General features: G+C 41.5%; 1 protein-coding gene across 2 annotated transcripts in view; it reads right to left on the bottom strand.

Annotated features, from left to right (window-relative positions):
- LOC116267561 (187-kDa microtubule-associated protein AIR9) overlaps positions 1-25,257 on the bottom strand; it is a 79,271-nt gene that overhangs the window by 31,537 nt on the left and 22,477 nt on the right. For both annotated transcript variants that reach the window (XM_031649362.2, XM_031649363.2), the window contains 2 exons: positions 24,510-24,610; positions 24,352-24,399 (listed from right to left, as the gene is read on the bottom strand). In XM_031649362.2, coding sequence (XP_031505222.1) covers positions 24,352-24,399; positions 24,510-24,610 — 149 coding nt within the window. The remainder of the gene's footprint in view (positions 1-24,351; positions 24,400-24,509; positions 24,611-25,257) is intronic.

Below are 25,257 nucleotides of genomic sequence, written 5' to 3'. Positions count from 1 at the left end.
TAAACGTAGCTCGTACCCTCATGTTACATTCTCACATGCCTGCCTATTTTTGGGGTGATGCTATCCTTACTGCGTGTTACCTCATTAATAGATTACCCTCTTCCTCCATTCAAGACCGTATTCCAATTCAAATTCTATATCCAGGGCGTTCATTATTTCATTTACCTCCCAAAGTTTTTGGATGCACTTGCTTCGCACATATCCTAGGCCCGAACAAAAGCAAACTGGCTGCCCAAGCTATCAAATGTATCTTTATTGGCTATTCAGCTAATCAAAAGGGATACAAATGCTTTGATCCCGTGACCAAGAAAGACATTATCAGTGCGGATGTTACCTTCTTTGAGTCTCGTCCTTATTTCCCTCCGTCAAGTCCCTCTTCATCTGAGATGCATGCACCTATACCTCTTCCTATTCCACCAGTGTCACTTGAGTCATTTCCATCATCTCAACCTAGGTCACATGAACGTTTTCTTGAGCCTCCGTTGGTTTACACTCGTCGTCTAGGTCCCTCTCTCGACCGTCCACCAGCATCGTCTCAAGAGGTAAGCTCTACTGATAAGACTGACTCAGGTTTAAGTGATGACTATTCTGCAGCAGATCTCCCTATTGCTATTCGCAAGGGCAAGCGACAGTGTACCTTACATCCTATATCTAATTCGGTCTCTACTGCTCATCTGAGTACACACTTAGTACAGTTTGATCAAGCTTTATCTAGTCATGTTATCCCGTCCTCGCACCATCACGCCCTGTTAGATCCACGTTGGCGACAAGCTATGCAGGAGGAAATGGATGCTCTTCTTTCTCGGGAGACTTGGGATTTGGTAGACCCCCCAACACGCTGTGATGTGGTTGGCTCACGATGGGTATTCACCATCAAGTATCATTCTGATGGGTCAGTTGAAAGGTTCAAGGCCCGTCTTGTCGCAAAAGGTTATACTCAGACTTATGGTGTTGACTTCTTTGAGACCTTTTCGCCTGTGGCCCGGTTGGGCACTATTCGCTTGATTATCTCTCTTGCTGTCCAACGAGAGTGGCCTCTTTTTCAATTGGATGTCAAAAATGCCTTTCTGTATGGAGACCTTTCTGAAATTGTTTATATGCAGCAACCACCTGGTTTTGAGCGACAAGGGGAGTGTTCCAAGGTATGCAAGTTAAAGAAGGCTATTTATGGACTCAAACAGAGTCCCCGTGCATGGTTCCAAAAGCTTACTGAAGTGTTATCTAAGTGTGGATTTAGCCGATCCCAACTTGATCACTCATTGTTTATCAAGCGAGGCTCAGCAGGACTTGTGATATTGATTGTCTACGTGGATGATATTGTTCTTACAGGGGAAAATGATCAAGAGATAGCTCAAACAAAGGAGTTTTTACAGCAACACTTTGTTACGAAAGACCTTGGACAACTTCGTTATTTTCTTGGTATTGAGGTGGCTCGTAGTAATAAAGGAGTTGTAGTGTCTCAAAGGAAATATGCTCTTGATCTTCTACAGGAAACAGGACTATTGGGGGCTAAACCTGCCACACTTCCCATGAATCCTCGCATTCATATACATGATGATGACTCAGAGCCGTTTGACTCTAGATCTTACAGATCTCTGATAGGGAAACTGTTATATTTGACTGTCACTCGTCCCGACATTAGCTTTGCTGTGAATAAGTTGAGCCAATTCATGGAAAAACCCCGAAAAGTTCACTGGGATGCAGCTCTAATGATTGTAAGATACTTGAAATCAGCCCCGGGAAAGGGGCTATGGTTCAAGAAAGGAGAATGTGTTGACATCGAGGCGTATAGTGATGCTGATTATGCTGGATCTGTAGATGATAGGAAGTCTACTACCGGGTTTTGTGTCTTTGTGGGCGGTAATCTTATTTCCTGGAGGAGCAAGAAGCAGAATGTTGTGGCTCGTTCTAGTGCTGAGTCAGAATATAGGGCTATGGCTCAAACTGTGGCTGAAATGTCGTGGGTTAGATCACTACTTGTAGAGTTGGATGTCTCAGTGAATCTCCCAATGAAGATGTATTGTGACAACAAGGCAGCTACATATATCGCTAACAATCCTGTCTTCCATGAGCGGACTAAACACATTGAAGTGGATTGCCACTATATTCGGGACTTAGTTCAAGGAGGAATTGTTAGCACTATTCATGTCTCCTCAGAAGATCAGGCAGCAGATATTCTCACTAAAGCTCTTCCCATAGGCGATTTCCTGAGATGTTGTAACAAGCTGAGCATGATTGACATATATGCTCCAGCTTGAGGGGGAGTGTTAAAGATACAAAAAAGGGGTTTTCTGAAATATTAGGAAGTTAGGGAAGGTCTCTTTAAATGTTTTGTTACTTTTAGTGGACTTCTCTTGTAATTTTCCCTAACCCTAATCTCTTAATAGAGATTAGGGTCACGTAATGCAAGAGAACTTTTTGCTGCCTCTCTCTCTCTCTCGTAACAATACATATTTTCTAAGTATTTCTTATTGTTTATATATATATACGGCCGTACCCCCGCACCCAAGTTTTTTGAAAATAGTTAGTACCCGTACCCGCACCGGCACCCATACCTGTACCTATGTGACATAGATTGTGAGCATTACCTTGATTTGTTCCTCCTATCAGTTGTTTCATGTTCATTTCATGTTGAAGCAGTTTGCCCTGAAGTTCATTGAAGGTAGGCAAGATAGGCAAAACTTCAAGAGCAGTAGTGAAGGCATAAAAATCTGGTCCAAGACCGCTAAGAGTCTACTAGACTTTTTCTTTGTCGAGAACAAGGTATCAGTAACTCTCAACAGATCAGCTATCCCTTTTATATGTCCCAAACATCCATAATCGACATTGACCCTTTACTGAGATTCTGAAATTCTTTCTTCAAATATAGAATATGTGCCTCAAATCTGCAAATAGGTTTCAGCAAGTCTGACTCACAATTGTCCTACGGTACAATCATCAGAAAGAGAAATCAACACTTCGTGAGAGAGAGTTGATGTGATATATGCAACAAGACTTTGTTCTTGTTTCATCCATGTTACAAATTTAGGATTACGAATTTCCTCAGTGGAAATTGTCTTCCCTCTCTCATTCTTAATGTCTTGTTGAATGAATTATGGTGGGATTGGAATGGAACCATCAAGATGCACGTATAGATCTTGACTCCTTATGAAAGGAGTGACCTGCCTTTTCGAAGTAAGGTAGTTGGAGTGGTTCAGTTTTTCAGAAATAAGGTGTGGTAAGAAGTTGGATGACATACAGGATTGGGCGAGAATATCCATGAGAATTTAAATATCTATTAACGTAGATATATACTAAGTACTAACAGAAATATAAGAATGTTGTCAAGATAGATGAAGGGTTAGGAGCACAATGTTAGAATGAGTATAGAGAAAACCAACCAGAAGATTTCAAGTCTATTCAAGCATTCTCTTTGGTTGAACCAGCCAAACTTTGCTCTGATACCATGATAGATTTTGGGTATCGAACTATACCCACAATCAATTTCAGCAAAGGAAATGTTAAAGAGATATAACAAGAAAAGAGAAATGAGGAAGAGAAGTGAGTGCTCACATTCTCATGCAGCCCATTTATATAATGATCCTTCGATACAATTTACAAGAATCTAGAATGAAGCAATCACAATAATCTAGAGTCTAGAGTGAAGCAACACAATGATCTAGAGTCTAAAATGAAACAATTACAAAAATTACAATCATGACCCTACCTAGATGAATGTGATCAGACATAGTTAGACATGTTGGACCTTGATCTGATTAGACCCAACATCTTATCAAGATGTCCCCGCGGAGCCAAGCAATTTTTCTTGAAGTTATGTAAAAATTTTCAAAAATGCTAAATTAAGTTTTCTTTGTCAATGGATATTGTTGATCAGTCACAACCTATGTCACATAGGTACGGGTACGGATCATTTTTAAAAAACTTGGGTGCGGGGGTACGGCCGTATATACACATGCATATATATATATATATATATATATATATATATATATATATATATATATATATATATATATATATATCAAAAATGTAACGCTCAGCGTTTTGGGCAGAGCGGGTCGGGTCAGGGTCCAGACCCGGACCCTAGCCCCACGCGCGAGGAGCCCGACACCGTCTCTCCTCCCTCGCTTTCTCTTCTCCACCGTTTTCCTCGTATCGTCTCTTCCTTACCCACGACCGGAACTCAGGGAAGAAGAAGGCGGCGACGGTGACGACGGCGGCGACGGCGACGGTGACGACGGCGGCGACGGCGACGGCGACGGCGGCACTTGAGGTGAACCCTGTCGTCCCCTGCCTCTTCCTCTCTTTTCTCCTCTTCTTCTTCCCGTTTTCTTTTCCCTCCTCCCTCTCCCACTGTCTGTCGTCTCCCCCGCATGACTCTCTCTGGCCGTCTCCCTCTTTTCTCTCGTGCCCTCTTCTTCACACGATCCCTCTCCTCACTCACTCTCACTCCCCCACCTACTCTCTCTCTTCTCTCACCCCCATCGCCGTTTTTCCCTTTTTGGTCCGAACCCCCCTCTCTCTGTCTCCCCTTTTCTGTCAGCGCCTCTCCCAGCCCACACGGTCCCTTCGTGAGCACTCTCTCCCTATTTTCTATCCGATTTTCCCTTTTTCCCCAACTGAGCACTCGTTTTCACTAATTTTATCACTGTTGATCGATTTTCAGCTTGGGGGAAGTGTTCATTTTTCCTCATAGCAGCGACTAGGGGTGTTGGTGGTGGAGGCTGGGCACGATTTTTGTTGGTTGGGGATCAATTGGACGATTGAGGTGGTTGTCGAAGGCGTTGCAGCAGTTTGGACTTTTGATTTGGGGTGAGCTAGACCTAATCAAGCTCAAATTATTGAATGTTATCTTTAAAAGCATGTATAATTATTGTTTGAGCATGCTAGAGCTTAGAATTGATTATTTGGAACACATGTTAGTGATTTTGTTTTTGGGGGAAAGCTTAGGATTATGTTGGAAAACGAAGATTCATACTTTTGATGATCATTTAAGCATGATGGATTAATTTTCGAAGCATTAGGGAAGCATGGTAGAGATTGTGAGGTTGTAGGGAAGATTTAGAACAGTCTTAGGATGCACGTAGCGCATGCTTTTGTGAACGGGTGTGTCATGAAGTTAATTGGGGAAATATACGTTTTTGGAGGTGACTTTGGGGTTGATGTCTTAATTAAAGAACGTTATTGAGGAAGGTGTTAGTGATGGATTGATTGATGGCTGTGAGTTTTGATATTTTGTGCCAACGTCTAGTTGTAAGGAGGAGGCCTAATGGAGAGCTTGTTGGTCGACACTACCCGTCGACCCCCCTCTTGAGGCGATGACACGTGCCTCAATGATTCTATTTGTATTTGTTTGAATTGTTTAGGTATCTAGTAGGAATCTTACCTTTGGCTTATGTTTTCAGGTACACCGGGCACGTCCCATCGAGCTTGAGTTCAAAGCTCGAGGAGTTTTGAAGAAGTTGGTGAGCGCGCCACAGGTATGGCGACATTCCAGGCAAATCCATGCCTGGGCAAATGTATGACTGTGAGCGCGCCACAGGTATGACTGGGAGATGTGAATTGATTGATTGTTTCGTGAATGAGTATATGTATGTTTTGATATATAACATGAACTATTTTGAAAGGCTATTAGTAGTTTGTTTTGAAAATGACGCATTTGCATGTGCATGCTAGAACTGATAACTGTTTAGGACAGATGAGGCAGGGTATCGAGTCGAGTGTCTCCTCGACCCCAATTGTGCATTAGAAAGCATCATAGAATGATAACTGCATAGGACAGCTACGAGCCAACCGCAGATCGAGACTACTCTCTGTGGTTTGACTAAGTTTTTCAAAGATATGATTGATGTGATTGATGAGATGATTGTTATGAATGTGTATGTTGTTGCATATACATTGCCATGGGCAATGATGCAAATGGATGATTTGGAGGGTAGCTGTACCCGTATGGTATAACGGCTAGCAATGACTGTTACTGTATGTATAGACCTCATGTGGAGGTAATTGGAGGTATGGGTGCACTCGTAAAGTGTACTAACCTCATGTACTAATCAGTCATCTTGTGAATGTGTAACTATAATGATAAGAATGAATGAATACGAGATGAGAGGCCAGTGGGATGTGGCTATGTGTTTGGGAGTTGTCCCGCTTTTGCCACTGGTCTCGCCTGTTCGGAGCGCAGGCGGTGCAAGGCCCCAGGGTTCTGTTGTGTGATGTGCTTGGAGCGTAGGCTCCCGCCTTCCCAACCTGGGTGTCCTAGGGAAGGCTGAGTGTCTCTCCTTGGAACTCACACATCCATGGATGAGTGCTCTACCGCTGCAGCGGATGGATGGATCCATACTGTTCTGGGCCACCACGGGGGTTGTCTCTCGGCTGTAGGCCGCCCGCGGTGTGCATGTGCCTGTGTTTGCACCGACAGGAACTGTTAATACATTGAAGTTAATGAAAATGTGATGTATATAATGGAATGCATCTGACTGATGTGTATGTGAATGATCTGAATGCAAGTGTTATGTTTAAACATGCTTCGCATGTGATTGACATTGTGTTAGTGTGGCCATCAAGTGGCCTTTACGAGTCGTACTCTGACACGACATGATGATAGATGGGTTGATATTTGTTCTCTTATTTGAGCCTTACTTGAGAAGGTTTGACATTTTCCTGGCTTGTTTCCATACTACAAAGGCTGAGCCTTCAGTTGTTTTCTTTTTCAGGTTTTGGCGGACCCCGGGCAGCAGGTTGAGCAGATGGCTTCACTCACGTCCTACTGGGGAGGTTTTGGGTTTTGTTTGTATAGTGTCAGCGCGTCTTGCTTCGTTTGTATTGATGTCTTATTTTGTTAGGCATCAATGTTAGGATTTTGGGGCATTTTTGTCATGTATAGGGATGTGATTTTGTATGAAATGACGTTGTTCTATAAATGAAAGTTCGCCCCATTGTTTTGAATTGCTTGGCTCATTTCTTTTGAACTGTTGTGTAGTCACACCTCGATGTTTGATGTTTAGAAAAAAAAATGGTTGTGTGTCAAAAGGTCGGGGTGTAACAAAAAAGTCACAAACAGAATAACATATTCATAAACTTAATGGACTGTCAAAGTGCCGCTTAAGCAACGATCGAAAGCCCTAATCAAAAGATGAATAAAGTCCTCCAAACCAATACATAGTAAAATGATCTGTCACAGCAGTAGAGAATAATGGAGGAGAAACCAAAACACAGAGAGCTGGGATCTATCATGTGCCCAGAAAACTGATGCTACTACGTATTAAAATGCTTAGGTTCAGCCATTTCCGACAATCACTTAACAATAACTGTAATTTTTTGTGTTGAAAAGATTCATACCCTATAAAATGCGTTGTTTATGACAACACATATTATTGCCACAGCACACACCTTTGGGTCGCCTGGTTCTAAACGCCAACCACATGCTACTGTCTAGAATATGAAAAGAAAATGGAATATGGAAAACTTGCGAGCCACAGAGAGAGAGAGAGAGATTGTGGGTGGTGAATATGGTGATTGGTGAGTGATGGTCGGAGAGATGAGAGATCAATAAAAGAAGCAGAAGCACAAACAAAAGCTCTGAAGCTCGACAGGCAATGGAAGGCTCAGAAGCTCGACAGAAAATGAGAAAAAAATGAAAAAAACCAAATACTGTTGCCGTTGAACACCTGCCGTCGCCGGTCGCTGCCTGCCGCCGCCTTCCGTCGCTGTTCGTCGCTGCCTGCCCCTGCCTTCGCCGCTGCCTTCGTCGGTGAGAGATGAAGGAATGAAACCAAACAAAATGAAAAAGGGCGAATAGGGTTTCAAAAAATTTTACGTTACAATAGTTTAAAACGTTAAAATGAAAAAACGTTAAGATTTAAAACGGACAACTTTAGACTCGGTCAACTTTGACAGAGTTTGAAAACGGACGAAAGTAGACTTGGGTTCGGTCAACGCCTCATTAATGGCATACCCAGTACTGTACCCGTACCGGTACCGGTGTCGTACCGGTACCGTGCGGGTACTCCTCCTTAAGAGGAGTACCCGTGTGACATAGGTCACAACCCATCACTTTTCTTCAGGTGGCAAGAATCGAGAACTAAACTTGCAAATAGGGACTAGCAATGGAATACCGAAGGATCAAAGCTATAGCTTCGTTTTAGGAATTTATTTGGAGGATGCTAGCAAACTTTGCTTTATTCGGAGGATGCTAGCAAACTTCAAGATCTTGATTTCTAAACCCTTATGATATTTTGGTCTTTGTCAGTATTCGAAAACTCGTTGAGCCAACTCATTGACTTGGCTCGACTCTGCTACTTGCCAAGTCAACCCAATAGAGGGACTCGAAGTTTGAAACTCGATGTTGACTTGGCCAAGACTTGCTAGTAGCAAGCACACTTCAGAAAACATGAAGTGCCAATGCACGAAAGAATTTACACTTTTAATAGAGATTAGGGTTACGTTAATGAAGAATCCTTGTCGGCTCTCTCTCTCTCTCGTAACATGGTATCAGAACAAGGTGTGGCGTCGACAGCAGGGTGAGTTTTTCTGGTGACCACCTTTCCGGCGAACAGCCAAGTGAGTTCTTCATAGTTCTTTCGTCCTCCTTCTTGTCATCTTGTCATCGCCCATCCTCTATTCCCTTTTGTCACCCAATAAGGAAACAGTGAGAGAATAGGGTTTGGGCGTGCCGTGTGGAGAAGGACCTGATCACATCTGTGTGGAAGGCGTGATCATATCCTCAAGTTGATCTCGTGGATGCTACTTCAACGGTGATTGGAACTTCATGTTGATCATGTGAGGCAGAGTGTTGTGGGTGCAACGTGACCTGTGAAGCTGCTGTTTGTGGAGTCTATATGTTGTTTGTGAACGCAGTTTTGATATGAGCAGAATCTTCTATAGATCGTGGATGTAAAATCAGTAAAGTGAGGCTGCGTGAGAGTGGACTGCTGCTGATTCTTAGTACAAGATCTGTAAGTTGATATCGTTGATTCCTTTGTCGTGTGGACAGCTAGTTTTATGTGAAACAACTGTAGTTATAAGTAGCATCAGTCTTCAGTCGATTGGTGAAGAAATTCCAGTCATCGGCTGAAACAGTTTATTCAATATAGAAGCCTGGTCTATAAACTTTCAGATCTGATATTGAGTTTCAGTCATCGGCTGAAACAAATTATTCTATATTGTTGCCTAATCTATAGAGTTTCAGATCCGATATTGGAGTTATAAGTTTCTTTTCCAGATTCGCCTGTGTCGCAATTGATATTTCTCTAATATTAAGTGATCAATACATTTCGTTTTCTGTTCAAACCTGTAAGTGACAATGATTTCCCAGCCTCTTAACTTGTGCGCCAATCTGATCTTCTTTATTTACTATGGCTGAAAACAGTAAATCTGAAGGGTCTACTGAGTACAAGATGGATGGAAATTCCTTCTCTTATGGAACCACGATCAAGCTTAATAGTTCAAATTATGAAATATGGTTTAGGGTATTCATAATGTCGGTGGCTGGTTATAGGAAGAAATATATTCTTGAGGATGATGAACCTACTGAAAAAAAAATGATATATGCTGCGTGGGATGAAGATAATTATATTGTTATGTCTTGGATTATGAATAGTGTGGAGTCTCATATAGCCCCAACTATTGCATATTATACCAAGGCCAAGGATATGTAGTCTTTCTTGAGGAAGACATACTCGCATGCCACTAATGTAGTTAAAATCCAACAACTAGAAGAGGAGTTATGCAACATACGGCAAGGGGATCAGAGTATTTTGCTACATTGACTGCTGCATATGAACGGCTAAAGGCTCTTCGTCCACCTTGCTAGCATTGTTATGCATCACACTTTGAAACTGGTATAGTAGCGAAGTTCCTGTCTGGCCTATCTTCAGAATACTCTGTGGCAAAGTCTCAAATTCTCACATGCAGTGATCTTCCAGATCTAGCAGACACGTATAATAGGCTTAGTCGTCTTCCAGCCACTCTTTCTCAAATACGCATGACACACCAGTCTCTACACTTGTGATATCAGGAGGACGGGGCCCTAGTTCTTTTGTTGGCACTAGGGGACGTAGTACAGGTCGTGGTGCAGGACGTGGCAGATTTCAGTGCTCCTATTGTGCTAAAATTGGTTATCTAGAGGATCGTTGTTGGGACAAGCATCCTCACCTCTGTTTGAATCTCTCCCCTGGACGTGGTGGAGGCAGAATCGCCACTGGCAAAGGTCCTTCTTCATCCCAAGCAGCCCATTCAAAGGCAACAATATATATGGTTGATTCTTCTACTGATCCTTCTATATCCATGTCATATTCCCTTAACTTAAGTAAGAATGAATATGATCGTGTTCTTGCTCAGAGGTCTGCCTCTACATCTGCTTCTACATCTATCGATGCTACTGTTATAGACTCAGCATTCTCTGTTGGTACTTCTACTGATGATCCAGGAATGACATGGATGATAGATTCTGGTGCTTCTAGACATTGTTGTAATCAACCACAGAATTTTTTATCTTTTGTCAGATTCTCTACACCGCTGCATGTCAGGCTGGCTGATGGCAAGCTGTCCCCTGTTTTGGGCAGCGGTGATGTCTACCTCCCACGTTTAGGCACTGTTACGCGTGTGCTATGCTCCTCAGTTTCTTGTTAACTTGTTATCTGTTAAACAGATATCTATTGATTTAAAGTGTAAAGTCATTTTTTACCCTGGTTCTTGTTCTTTTCAGAACTTACTAACTGGGAAGATTATTAGTGGCGGCCATGAACGTGAGGGACTTTATTTTCTATCGATCCCAATTGATGTTCTTGCATCTTCAGTCCATTCGAAGCCTTCTCCTTTCCAATGGCATCTCAGTTTGGGTCATCCGTCAGTACCAAAACTTCGTCGCATGTTCCCAGATATTCCTACATCAGTTGGGCAAGCATACACGGAGCGTCTTTCCTTTGAGTCAGAGTCTGTTTGATTTTATTCATGTGGATGTATGGGGTCCTAGTCGGGTTCCTTTTCGATCATGTTTTTGATATTATCTTGTTCTAGTTGATGATTTTACTAGAGTCTGTTGGGTTTTCTTGTTAAGGGTTAAAGGAAAGATCTGAAGTCATATGTATTCTTCAAAATTTTACCAAGGAAATAAAAACTCAATTTGGACTCATTGTCAAAAATATTCGCACTGATAATGCTCTTGAATTCAAATCCTCCATTCTACTTCAGTTTTATGTCAACCATGGAATTCGACCTCAATATATTTGTCCACATATGTCCCAACAAAATGGTGTAGCCGAACCAAACATCGACAACTCCTAAATGTGGCTCGTACCCTTACATTCTCACATGCCTGCCTATTTTTGGGGTGATGCTATTCTTACTGCATGTTACCTCATTAATAGATTACCTCTTCCTCCATCCAAGAACGTATTCCCATTCAAATTCTATATCCAGGGCGTTCAATATTTCATTTACCTCCCAAAGTTTTTGGATGCACTTGCTTTGCACATCCTCAGCCCAAACAAAAATAAACTTGCCGCCCAAGCCATCAAATGTGTCTTTATTGGCTACTCAGCCAATCAAAAAGGATATAAATGCTTTGATCCCCTGACTAAGAAAGACATTATCAGTGCGGATGTTACCTTCTTTGAGTCTCATCCTTATTTTCCTCCGTCAAGTCCCTCTCCGTCTGAGATGCATGTACCTATACCTCTTCCTATTCCACCAGCGTCACTTGAGTCATTTCCACCATCTCAACCTAGGCCACATGAACGTTTTCTTGATCCTCCGTTGGTTTACACTCGTCGTCTAGGTCCCTCCCTCAACCGTCCACCAGCATCGTCTCAAGAGGTAAGCTCCACTTATAAGACTGACTCAGGTTTAAATTATGACCATTCTGCAGCAGATCTCCCTATTGTCATTCGCAAGGGCAAGTGACAGTGCACATTACATCCTATTTCTAATTCTGTCTCTACCACCCATCTGAGTACAAGTTTGGTGCAGTTTGATCAAGCTCTATCTAGTCATGTTATCCCATCTTCTCACCATCACGTCTTGTTAGATCCACGTTGGCGACAAGCCATGCAGGAGGAAATGGATGTTCTTCTTTCTCATAGACTTGGGATTTGGTAGACCCCCCGACGCACTGTAATGTGGTTGGATCACGATGGGTATTCACCATCAAGTATCACTCTGATGGTTCAGTTGAAAGGTTCAAGGCCCCTCTTGTCGCAAAAGGGTATACTCAGACTTATGGTGTAACACTCGACTTCTGCAGGTGGACCAAATTGGGTCCAGACCCAAACCCGAACCCACCTGCGTGTGGGTCGGACGCCCTCTTCTCCCTCGTCTTTCCCTCTTCTCCCTCGTCTTCCTCTCAGTCCCCCTTTGTTGCCTCTCGTGCCAACGCAAAGAAGAAGAAAAAGACGGAGGTTGGTGCAGGGCAGCGACGAGAACGGCGGCAGTGGTGCTCAGGTGAGGCTTCTGACTTCTCCCAGCCTCCTCCTTACTCTTCCTTCTTCTCCTCCTCCCTCCTGCGCAGCCTTCTCTCCTTTCCATCAGCGCCCTCCTTCTGCCCACACGATTTCTCTCCCTCTCCCTCTTTGCTCGAGCTCTCTCGTCCCTTCTGTCTCCTCCTCACCATCTCCCCCATTTCCCCGCTCGATTTCCCCTCTCTGCTTGTCTCTCCCCTCTGCCCGAACCCTCTGTCTCACTCGTCTTCAGCCACCCTCGCAGCTACCATGGGGTTCTTCTAACGACAAACCCTTTTTTTGACCTCTCTTTCGCTAAATCTTACCCTATTTATTGTTGTTGGATTGGATTGCAGTTTGGGGACACAATTTTTCCTTATAACAAGGACTAGAATGCATTGGTGTGACTGCATTGAAGGATTTTAGCTACTTGAGGATCACTCGAATTGTTACAGCCGGCAGCCTTAGAGAGAGAAAACGTAACTTCATTCACTAACCCTAATCTCCATAATAAAGAAATTAGGGTTGAAAAGAGATTTACAAAGACATCAACAGAAAATAGAGGAATGTTTAAAGAGACCTCCTAACTATTAAATATTGCAAAGAACCACCTAGAAACATAAACTCTTCTAATTCAACACTCCCCCTCAAGTTGGAGCATACATATTAATCATGTTCAGCTTGTCACAACATCTAGAATAGTCACCAATAGGAAGAGCCTTAGTGAAGACATCTGCAGCTTAATCTTCTGATGATACATGAATGGTGGTTATGGTTCCTCCTTGAACGAGATCCCGAATGTAATGGCAGTCCACTTCAATATGTTTAGTTCACTCAATGAAAAGTAGATTATTCGCAATGTATGTGGCTGCTCGATTGTCACAATGCATCTTCATGGGAAGCAAAATCGACACACTTAGGCTAGATAATATGGATTTAGCCCAAGTCATTTCAGCGGCAGTTTGAGCCATAGCTCTGTATTCAAATTCTGCACTAGATCTTGACACCACACCTTGCTTTTTGCTTCTCCAGGATATAAGGTTGCCTCCCACAAATACACAGAATCATGTGGTAGATTTCCTGTCTTCGACTGAGCCAGCATAGTCAGCATCACTATAGGCTTCCACTTCCAGGGTCTTGCCTTTTGTGAACAAAAGTCCTTTGCCAGGAGATGATTTCAGATATTTGACCACCATTAAAGCAGCATCCCAATGAACTTTCCTGGGTCTTTCCATAAATTGACTTAGTCACCCCACTGCAAAACTAATGTCTGGTCTGGTCACAGTAACATAGAGGAGCTTTCCAATAAGAGACCTGTATGATCGAGAATCGACTAATTCTGATTTGTTATCATAAAGATGTATGCGTGGATTCATAGGTAGATTGGCCGGTTTAGCTCCTAGCATCCTGGTGTCTTACAATAAATCCAGAACATACTTTCGTTGAGAGAGAACTACAACTTCCCTCTTGCGAGCCACCTCTATTCCCAAGAAATATCGTAGTTGACCAAGATCTTTCGTCACAAAGTGTTTTTGAAGCAACAACTTTGTATCAGAAATTTCTTGATCGGAGTCACCTGTCAAGATAATATCATCAACATAAACCACTAGAACGGTCATACCCCTGGAATTCTTCTTGATAAACAGAGAATGATCAAGAGGGGATCTCGCAAAACCATAGTTTGAGACTACCTCAGCGAACTTGTGAAACCAAGCACGAGGACTCTGCTTGAGTCCATAAATAGCTTTCTTCAGTTTGCACACTTTTCCACACTCCCCCTGTCGTTCAAACCCTGGTGGTTGTTGCATATAGACAGTCTCATCGAGATCACCGTACAAAAAATCATTTTTGATATTAAGCAGGTACATGTGCCAGTTATAGTGTACAGCCACAGAGATGATAAGACGAATGGTCCCCAACCGAGCAACAGGAGAGAAAGTCTCGAAGAAATCAATCCCGTAAGTCTGCGTGTAGCCCTTAGCAACCAACCGAGCTTTGTATCTTTCTATAGAACCATTAGAATTATATTGCACTGTGAATACCCACTTGGAGCCAACAATGTCACAACCAGGAAGAGGATCAACAAGTTCCCAAGTGTCTCGCTGAACTAATGCATCCATCTCTTCTTGCATAGCTTGTCTCCATTGGGCATCTAATAAGGCATGTTGGTGACAAGTAGGAACTGCATGGGCCGCCAGAGCTTGAATAAACTGTTGCATACTTTTACCAACACCGTCAGTAGAAACAAAATGAGATATAGGATGCAGGGTACATTGTCACTTGCCTTTACAAAGAGCAATAGGTAAGTCCTGACAGAGATCAGATGGACTAGGTATACTCACTTCAGATGTACTTACCTCCTGAGAAGCGGTTGGGGAAGGATCATGAGAAGGGTCCTGTCGACGTGTGTAGACCAGCGGAGGATCACGAAACTTGGACACTACAACGAGAGAATCCCCAGAATGAGACTCGAAAGGGAATGACTCCAAAGGAATAGAAGGAATAGGTAGTGGGTAAGATGACAATGGCATCTCAGTAGAGGTAAGTGGAGAACTATAATAAGGCTGAGACTCAAAGAATGTCACATCCGCACTGATATACTCCTTTTGAGTCAAGGGGTCAAAGCATTTGTAACCTTTATGATTTCTGGAGTAGCCAATAAAGATACACTTAATGGCTTGGGCACCCAATTTATCACGTGTGGGTCCAAGTATGTTAACGAAGCATGTGCAACCAAATACTTTGGGAGCTACTGGAAACAAGGATCGTTGTGGCTACACAAGTTTAATGGGAACCTTGTTGTCAATGGAGGATGAGGGTAAACGGTTGGTCAAGTAACAGGCAATGAGGATGGCATTCCCCAAAAATATGCAGGTAGATTAGTATGAAGCATTAAGGACTGTGCCACATTTAAAAGTTGGCGATGTTTTCGCTCAGCTACTCCATTTTGTTGGGAGGTATGGGGACAAGTAAACTGAGGAGAAATGCCATTATCAGAGTAACATTTCATTAAGGTAGATGCCTTGAACTCAAGAGCATTATCAGTGCAAAAGCTTTTAACAAGAATACCAAACTGAGTCTTTATTTCAATAATAAGGTTCTTGAGAGTACATATGACCTCATACCTTTCTTTCAAAAGAAAAACCCAAGTGACTCGAGAATAATCATCAACAATAACGAGGAAATAACGAAATCTAGACCTACTAGCAACTCTGCTAGAACCCCACACATCAACATGAAGAAGATCAAATAGTCCACAACTGGACGGACTAAGACTCGATGAATAACTGCTACGGGTGTGCTTGCCAAGTTGACAGGCCTCACACTGGAACGACTTTGGAACTGATAGATGAGGAAGTAGGTGACGGAGCTTGGAGACAGATGGATGACCAAGTCTGAGATGCCACTAGAAGGAGGAGGACAATGAAGAAGTCGAGACGGCTGCAATACCCACAGAATCAGACAGGAAGTAGATGCCCCCTTTCTCATAGCCTCCACCAATCGTCTTCCTAGTTTGCAAGTCCTGAAATGAACATACACCAGAGTCAAATGTAACACGACAATGTAAATCATTAATCAATTGTCCAACTGATAAAAGATTTGTAACGCTCGTTGTTTTTGGGCAGGTCGGGTCGGATCGGAACCCGGACCCGAACCCTTGGCGTGAAAGAGCCCGACGCGAGGGCTCTTCTCCCTCGCCTTTCCCTCTTTTCTCTCGTCTATCTCCTGGGTACTCACGGCCAGTGCAGAGAAGAAGAAGACGGAGGTGGTGCAGGCGGTGGCTGGACCGGCAGCGGCGGAGGTGGCAACGGTGGCAGCGGAGGTGGCAACGGCGGCAGCGGAGGTGGCGACGGCGGCAACATGGATAAGCTCTCCTCTGCTGCCCTATCTTCTCCCTCTCTCGTTATTTCTGCTGCCTTTCCCGTTTCCTCTTTTTCCCCTTTCGTCTGCTCTCTCTCGCATCTCTCTCTGCCCACGCTCACTCTTTCTCTCGTCTCCTTCCCCTTTCTCATTCACGCTCACCTCACTGCTGGCCTTTTTCCCCTTTGACCGAACCCTCTCCCCTATCAGTCCGCCTTTGTTTTTCTCTCTCTCCCTCTACTCGACCTCCCTCTCTGTCCACGCTTCACGCTCTCTTCCCATTTTCTGCTTGTTTTTCTATTTTCTCCAATCGAGCACTCTCTCTCACTGATTTTCACTATTCTATCACTGTTTGATCTGATTTCAGCTTGGGGATTTGTCCTCCCCCTCGTAACAGCGATTAGAGAAGGCCTTGGTGGTGACGGCATTGGAGGATTTTAGCCGTTTGGGGACCACTTGGACTCGTGAGGTGGCTGCCGGGAGGATTACAGCAGTTTAGACCTTCAATTGGGGTGAGCAAGGCGAAATTGAACCTATTTTATGATATATTTTTCTTTAGAACGTGTATAATTATTGTTTGAGCATACTAGAAGGTAGAATTGATAGTTAGGGACACATGCAAGCGACCTTGCTTTTTGGGAAAAGTGTAGGATGATGGGAGAGAAGACATGATTCGTGTTTATTATGATCTTTTATGCATGATAGGTTGTTTTCGATGCTATAGGGAAGCATGGTAGAGTTAGAGATGTTGTGGAGAAGCGTAGGACCGCCTTTGGGGAATGCTTGGAGCACCCTTGATGTCGTGGGTGCTATGTGTAGTAGGAAGAGGGTGCGCATGTTGGGAAGACACCTCAACTAACAGAAAGTTAATGAGAAATGCGTTAAGGATGGATTGATCGAAGCATTGGGGTTTTGACGTTGGGTGGAAACGGCAAGAAGTTGCGTAGTGGCCTATTAGAGGGCATGTAGGTCGACACTACCCGTCGACACCCTCTTGACGCGATGACACATGCCTCAAGGATTTTGTTTGGTATTTGTTTGAATTGTTTAGGTATCTAGTAGGAGTCTTACCTTTGTTTATGTCTGCAGGTGCACCGGGCTCGTCTCGTCGACCTTGAGTTCGAAGCTTGAGGAATTTTGAAGAGTTTTGTGAGCGCGCCACTGGTATGGCGACATTCCAAGCAAATCCATGCTTGGGCAAATGGGCGATTGTGTGCTCCTAGGATCATGGGATCCTAAGAATGTGCTGTGACTTGATTGATTGTCTTGTGAATGAGTATATGTATGTTTGTTCATGCGTTGATATACGATATGAATTGTTTTGAAAGGTTATTAGTAGTTGTTTTGAAAAGGTTACGCATTTGCATGTGCATGCTTGAATTGATATCTATTTAGGACAGATAAGGCGGGGTATCGAGTCGAGTGTCTCCTCGACCCCAATTATGCATTAGAAAGCATCATAGAATCATAACTGCATAGGACAGCTACGAGTCAATCGCAGATCGAGACTACTCTCTGTGGTTTGACTAAGTTTTTCAAAGATATGATTGATGTGATAATTGATACGAATGTTGTGTTTTGTTGCATATTCATTGCTGTGGGCAATAATGCAAATGAATGGATTGAAGGGTAATTGTACCCATATTGTTTGACGGCTAGCTATGACTGTTAGTGTTATGTGTAGACCTCGTGTGGAGGCAACTGGAGGTGTGAATGCACTCGTGGAGTGTACCAACCTCATGAGCTAGCCAGTCAGTTTGTGAATGCATTATTCTAATGATAATAATGAATGATTAAGAGATGAGAGGCCAGTGGGATGTGGCTGTGTGTTTGGGAAACGTCCCGTTCTTGCCACTGGTCTCGCCTGTCGGAGCGCAGGCGGTGCAAGGCCCCAGGGTACTGTTGTGTGTTGTGTTTGGAGCGTTGGGCTCCCGCCTTCCCAACCTGAGTGTCCTAGGGAAGGCTGAGTATCTCTCCTTGGACTTCACACATCCATGGATGAGTGCTCTACTGCTACAGCGGATGAAATGGATCCATACTGTTATGGGCCACCACGGGGGTTGTCTCTCGGCTGTAGGCCGCCCATGGTGTGCATGTGCCTGTGTTGCACCCACAGGTACTGTTAATTCACTAAAGTTAATGAAAATGTAATGTAGATGATTGTATATGTGACTGATGTGCATGTGATGGATATGAAAGCATGTGATTGAATTGTGTACTGTGGCCATTGAACGGTTTCTACGTGTCGTGCTCTGACACGACATAATGATGAATGATTTTGATAATTGTTTTCTGATTTGAGCCCTATCTAAGAGGGTTTAGTATTTTCCTGGCTTGTTGCCATACTGTGAAGGCTAAGCCTTCAGCGGTTTCCTTTTTCAGGTTTTGGCGGACCCAGGGTAGCAGGTTGAGCAGATGGCTTCACTCACGTCCTACTGGAGAGGTTTTGGGATGTGTCTTTTGTAGTGCCGGCGCGTCTTATTTTGGTTTTATTGATGTCTTGTTTTTGTTAGGCATCAATCATATAGTTTGGGGCATTTTTGTCATACATAGATGTGATTTTGTATGAATTGAAATGATTATATAAATGAAAGTTTGCCCCATTGTTTTGAATTGTTTGGCTCATCGTCTTTTTGAATTGTTGTGTAGTCACACCTCGTTGCTTTATGTTTAGAAAAAAAAAATAATGTTTGAGTGTTAAAAGGTCGGGGTGTGACAAGTCATGTGACTATGTCCTGTCACGACATGATGATGATTTGCTTTTATAATTGTGATTATCTCATATTTGAGCTCTGCCTAAGAGGGTTAGGGATTTTCCTGACTTGTTGCCATACTGCGAAGGCTAAGTCTTCCATTGTTTTATTTTTCAGGTTTTGACGGACCTGAGGCAACAGGTTGATCAGATGGTTGAACTCACATCCTACTAGGGAGGTTTTGGGTCTTTTGTAGTGCTGGTGCGTCTTGTTTTCATTATATTGATGCATTGTTTTTGTTAGGCATCAATTATATGGTTTGGGGCATTTTTGTCATACACATAGATGTGATTTTGTATGAATTGAAATTGTTATATAAATGAAAGTTTGCCCCATTGTTTCAAATGGCATAGCTCTCTCCTTTTTGAATTGTTGTGTAGTCGCACCTCAATGCTTTATGTTGAAAAAGAAAATTTGTTTAAGGGTGAAAAGGTTGAGGTGTGACATATGGTGTTGACTTCTTTGAGACATTTTCGCCTATGGCTCGGTTGGGCACTATTCGATTGATTATATCTCTTCTTGTCTAGCGAGAGAGGCCTCTTTTTCAGCTGGATGTGAAAAATGTCTTGCTGTATGGAGACCTTTCTGAAACCGTCTATATGTAGCAACCACCTGGATTTGAGCGACAGGAGGAGTGTTCCAATGTATGCAAATTAAAAAAGGCTATTTATGGACTTAAACAGAGTCCTTGTGCATGGTTCCAGAAACTTACTGAGGTGTTATCTAAGTGTGGATTTCGTCGATCCCAGCTTGATCACTCATTGTTTATCAAACGAGGCTCAATAGGAATGGTGATATTAATTGTCTACGTAGATGATATTGTTCTTATCAGGGAAATAATCAAGAGAAAACTCAAACAAACGAGTTTTTACAGCAACACTTTGTTACAAAAGACCTTAGAAACTCCATTATTTTCTTGGTATTGAGGTGGCTCGTAGTAACAAAGGAGTTGTAGTGTCTCTAAGTAAATATGTTTTTGATCTTCTACAGGAAACAGGACTATTAGGGGCTAAACTTGTTCATATACATGATGATGACTCAGAGCCGTTTGACTCTAGATCTTACAGATCTCTGATAAGGAAACTGTTATATTTGACTGTCACTCACCCCGACATTAGCTTTGCTGTGAATAAGTTAAGCCAGTTCATGGAAAACCTCTCGAAAGTTCACTGGGATGCTGCTCTAATGATTGTCAAATACTTGAAATCAGCCCCGGGAAAGGGGCTATGGTTCCAAAAGGGAGAATGTGTTGACATCGAAGCGTATAGTGATGCTGATTATGCAGGGTCTGTAGATGATAGGAAGTCCACTACAGGTTTTTTGTGTCTTTGTGAGAGGTAATCTTATTTTCTGGATGAGCAAGAAGCAGAATGTGGCGGCTCGTTCTAGTGCTGAGTCGGAATATAGGGCTATGGCTCAAACTGCGGCTGAAATGTCGTGGGTTAGATCACTACTTTTAGAGTTGGGTGTTTCAGTGAATCTTCTAATGAAGATGTATTGTGGCAACAAGGCAGCTACATATATTACTAACAATCTTGTCTTCCTGAGAGGTCTAAACACATTGAAGTGGATTGTCACTATATTCGAGACTTAGTTCAAGAAGGAATTGTTAACACTATTCATGTCCCCTCAGAAGATCAGGCAGTTGATATCTTCACTAAAGCTCTTCCCATAGACGATTTCCTGAGATGTTGTAACAAGCTGAGCATGATTGATATATATGCTCCAACTTGAGGGGGGTGTTAAAGATGTAAAAGAGTTTTTCTGAAATATTAGAAAATTAGGGAGGAGGTCTTTAAATAGTTTCTTATAGTTGTTGGACTACTTTGTAAAGTCACCAACCCGAATCTCTTTTAATAGAGATTAGGGTTACATTAATGAAGAATCCTTTTCGACTCTCTCTCTCTCTCTCTCGTAACATTGATATTACCATACTGGATGTCATCTTGATTCTTGAGTTGATAATTTGCCATTACAAATTTAAAAGTCCTTAGGGTGTCATAGGTTGTTTGTTATATGCACTACTGCATTTAAAAAACATGTTAAGGTATGGCTCCTGGTTGTCTGCTAACTTTCTTTTGAGTAGAAATTCACTATAAAGATTTATCACTTGACATGAACTCGAGTCACGAGTTTGTCAACTATGACAACAAGGTTCCTTTTGTCTTTTAAAAAGGATCTCTCTCTCTCTCTCTGTGTGTGTGTGTGTCCCCATCATCTATTGTCCTTTGAAAAGGAGGACGGGGGATTTGTCATCCTTTCAAAAAGATGACGGTGGGTCACCTTTTAAAATTGATTTTTTTAGAATTAATTTTATTTAATAAGATTGCTAATTAGACAAAGTAACCTTAATATAAAAAAATATTTATAAACATAGACAAATAAAGTTATTAAACAGAATTAATTGATTGGATAACATATTTTAAGTTAGCATTTTGTCATTTTGCTTGCAAAATTTGTTATTTTTCTTTTTTTTATGGATCAATATATAATCCCTGGATTTCTAGGTTTAAACAGAGAACTCCTTTGGTCTCTCATAGCACACCACCCGATGCATTGCATCAGGTAGTGTGTTTTAGTCATGACAAAGGTGCAGAGGATTTTACCTTTATAATAGCTAGAGTCCAAGGGTCTAATTTTTTCATGCTTGCCATGTTGGACACTCGTAGTCATACCCACGTCCGGCACCTACATTCATGTTTGTATCCATGCAACATAGCTCATTTGACTTGGCAGAGACTTGGTTTGACTCAGCCAAACTTTGTTCAACTCGGTCTGAGACTCGTTCGACTCAGCATAATCTGGTGCTAGACTTTGCATTTTGGAATCAACAATGTGATTTGTTATTAACTACTTACCTAATTTCCGATATGAATCTTCTAACCTATTGGAACATAAAAATCTGGTAATGTTTTTTATTTACTAAATTTACATATCGCAAATGAAAAGTTAAAGCTGGTTAAGCTCAATTTTAGGTATAGTTATCTATTTATTTCAGTTTTCAGTTTTGGACTTCTAGTTCTAGATAATTATACATATATAGTTGTAAATGTTGAATACATTGGCTTTAAAAGTTTAATGTTAGTCTATGTCACATGGGTGTCGGGTGCGGGTGTGGATGCAGATGTGGCAATTTTTCAAAAAAAGAAAATAGGTGCAAGTGCGGTGAGAATGTATATATATATGTGTGTGTATATAAAAAAAAATATATATATATATATATATATATATATATATATATATATATATAAATCCTTTGTTATACAGCTATTTGACTATTTAGTAGCTTTCTTTATCTATATATACATATAAACTTTTTGTATTAGAGATAGTTTAGTAATGTGCACACTGAAAATGGTCAGTTTTGGCCCGGTTCGACTGACCGAACCAGATGCATTGTGTCAAAGAAGCACCAGCACCAGCTGCAGCAGCCATTTAGAAGCACCCATGTGACATAAATGTTTGTTTTTTGTTGTGTTGTTTTTCATTGTACTTGATACTCAGTTATATTTAAGTATGCAATTATAGAGTAGATGTCTAGTTTCTTGTTATCACAAGTAAATACAACTTAATTATTGTTTTACAGCCTTTACTTGATGTTAGTTCGTCTTATATCTGAGTCATACATGTTCTAACAACTTTTATGATTAAATGGAAAGTTATATATGGTGAACACAACTCAGCCGAGTTACTGAGTTGATGCACTGAGTCATAAGCAAGAATGGACGACAAATCATGAGTCACTAGGTTTTACGAGACAAATCTGGAGTGACTGGGTTTTAAAATATTAGTATTTGTGGTTTGGCTTGAGCAAATGGGAAATTCCCCAAGAGTAAAATTTGTTATGCTTCTATTGAAACTTTTAGGCATTATATTTCATCTGTAATATGCAAAAATAAGAGAAAGGCAAAAGAAAATGAATTTCAATTTATTTGAATAAAAAAAATCCAGGTAATACATTGACGACAACGAGGAAGGCAAGAAAATAAATGACATCATGTAGTTTCATACCTTCAAGGTTTTCTTAATTTTGCCATGTTAAAGGTTTTATCCAGCCTTCAAGACATTCTACATCACAATACACTTTATGCTTTGAACAATGACCAACACACCAAACATATGCAGGGGTGTGCAAAGGCTACTGCAGTTTTCTTGGATTTTACTACATGCATTTTGATTGAAAAAGAACCTGAGTTGTGCTTAAACCTTGAAAACAAGAACTAAAATATATTATAAACTTTTTAAGTTGAAAATTTATTCTCAGCTACCATGAAGGCCTCCAACTATACCTAATATATGATATCATAGCTATTTATACAAGAAAATATAAAGATAGAACAGAAGAAAACACAAGGAAACAGATGCCAACTTATGTGAATGAAAAAGGCCAATCAGCTTTCCATTTCCAAGGAGAAAGTAGGAAAAAGATAGAGATGAGTAGTTTCCCAACTTTTCAGATTTTCACAAAAGTGTCGCCCTCATTATGTTTTTTAATATTCATATCCAATCAAAGCATTCTAATCTTTGATAATCTGAAAACAATGATATCAATGCTAAAAATTAGGTGAATGGAACAACTTCGAATGCAAGGATTTGCCTAAAAGGCAGCTATGCACTTACCAATACAGCAGAACATGCAGATGGAAATGGGACAGTCAATGCCACGGAAGGTGCAGCCAGTGCATTTTATGCCTTTTCTGACACTAGTTCCTTGAACACTCATCCATGTTGAAAAGTAAATGCTCTTTCCTTTCTAGATTGTTGGATTCCATTCCATGGGTCAAAAAGAGTAGAAGCATCATGCTCCCCATCGTTATCAGTTACATAAGTAATATATTATGGAAAGGAAAAGATTTCCGCTTTGCATACACTATACAATTCATTAGAGAACGACCATCCCAAAATATGATCATTTCCATGCACCCAAGTGTTCTGAAATTGCTCCTTCCTTGTGTTTGACTTGTCTTAGCAGTCATATGACATAAGGAACAACTGTATCTGAAAGTACTGCAGTACTATTACACATCAAGATTTGCCTTTATTTAATGTTTCAAAGACAAGATATACATTGTCATATCAACAATTGATAAGCAACCAATGTAGCGAATATTCATATTGAAACGAAGAGGTGGTAAATAGTCCCAGCAGAAAATGGTTCAATGCAAAGTTAATAATACTTCAGAATGTGACAATATAGGCAATAATGATGATCACCAGACCAAACGCTTTATAGATGATAAGCATACAAATCAAAGAACATGCATACAAATAAAAGACTTAACAAATCAAATAGGACTAACCTTGTTTTACCACATCTGTCACAGCAGATGCAGATTCCCCTTCTTGGCCTGATAATAAATAAAAAAGGAGAAAATACACATATGTTAAGATCTAATAGACTAAGACTAACCTAATACTGCTTGTCATTTCATCAAGCTAGAAAAGGCAGTTGACATACCCTCAAAATTTATGGGAATATATACAAACATCAAACGCAAGCCAATATCTTTCTTGCTCAGGCTATACTCCACGGTACCAGTTGAAACCACAGTAAAATCACTGTAATATAGAATATATATATAGAGAGAGAGAGAGGAGTTAGGCTGATGGATCAAAGAATGAGCTTGAAAAGATAAAAAGAAAAGAAAGCTCCATTGATGTTAATATTCATGAACCAATAAAGCTAAGCATCTGAAACAAATGACCACCTTCCTAAAATAATGTGGGATGGTTAATGTGCCAAGATAAATAAAATATTTGATTATTAGTTTTTGAGCCCAACACCTAACAATAATGTACTAAACTGTGATGGCCAGTTTGGATGAGCACTCCATGTGGTGCGCCTTATCATTTCCACTGGCTAGTATGCTTGGAGGACAGGCGATTCAAGGCCCTGGGGTGTCGTATCACATTGTGTATTAACAAGTAGAGGTCTTTAGCCTTCCAGAACTGGGTGTTGTAGGAGCGGCAGAGCATCTCTAGTTTTCTATCGACCCCAAGTAGGTTATTCCACCATTGCAAATGCATCAGGATCCTTCTTGTCTCGGGCCATTATGAAGGTTTCTCTCGGCCAGTCAGTCGCCCATGATGCACACGCACTTGTGTTTTGCACCCACAAGGTTTGGTCAAAAAGTGAAATGCAAAAGGATCATAATGTGGGATGGTTAAAAATTGGCAAGATCATATTAGACTAAGACTCTAGACTC

Source organism: Nymphaea colorata, chromosome 14, assembly GCF_008831285.2.
Source record: "Nymphaea colorata isolate Beijing-Zhang1983 chromosome 14, ASM883128v2, whole genome shotgun sequence".
NCBI lineage: Eukaryota > Viridiplantae > Streptophyta > Magnoliopsida > Nymphaeales > Nymphaeaceae > Nymphaea > Nymphaea colorata.
Note: the sequence above shows the minus strand (reverse complement) of the source record. Positions and strands in the feature narration are given on the sequence as shown.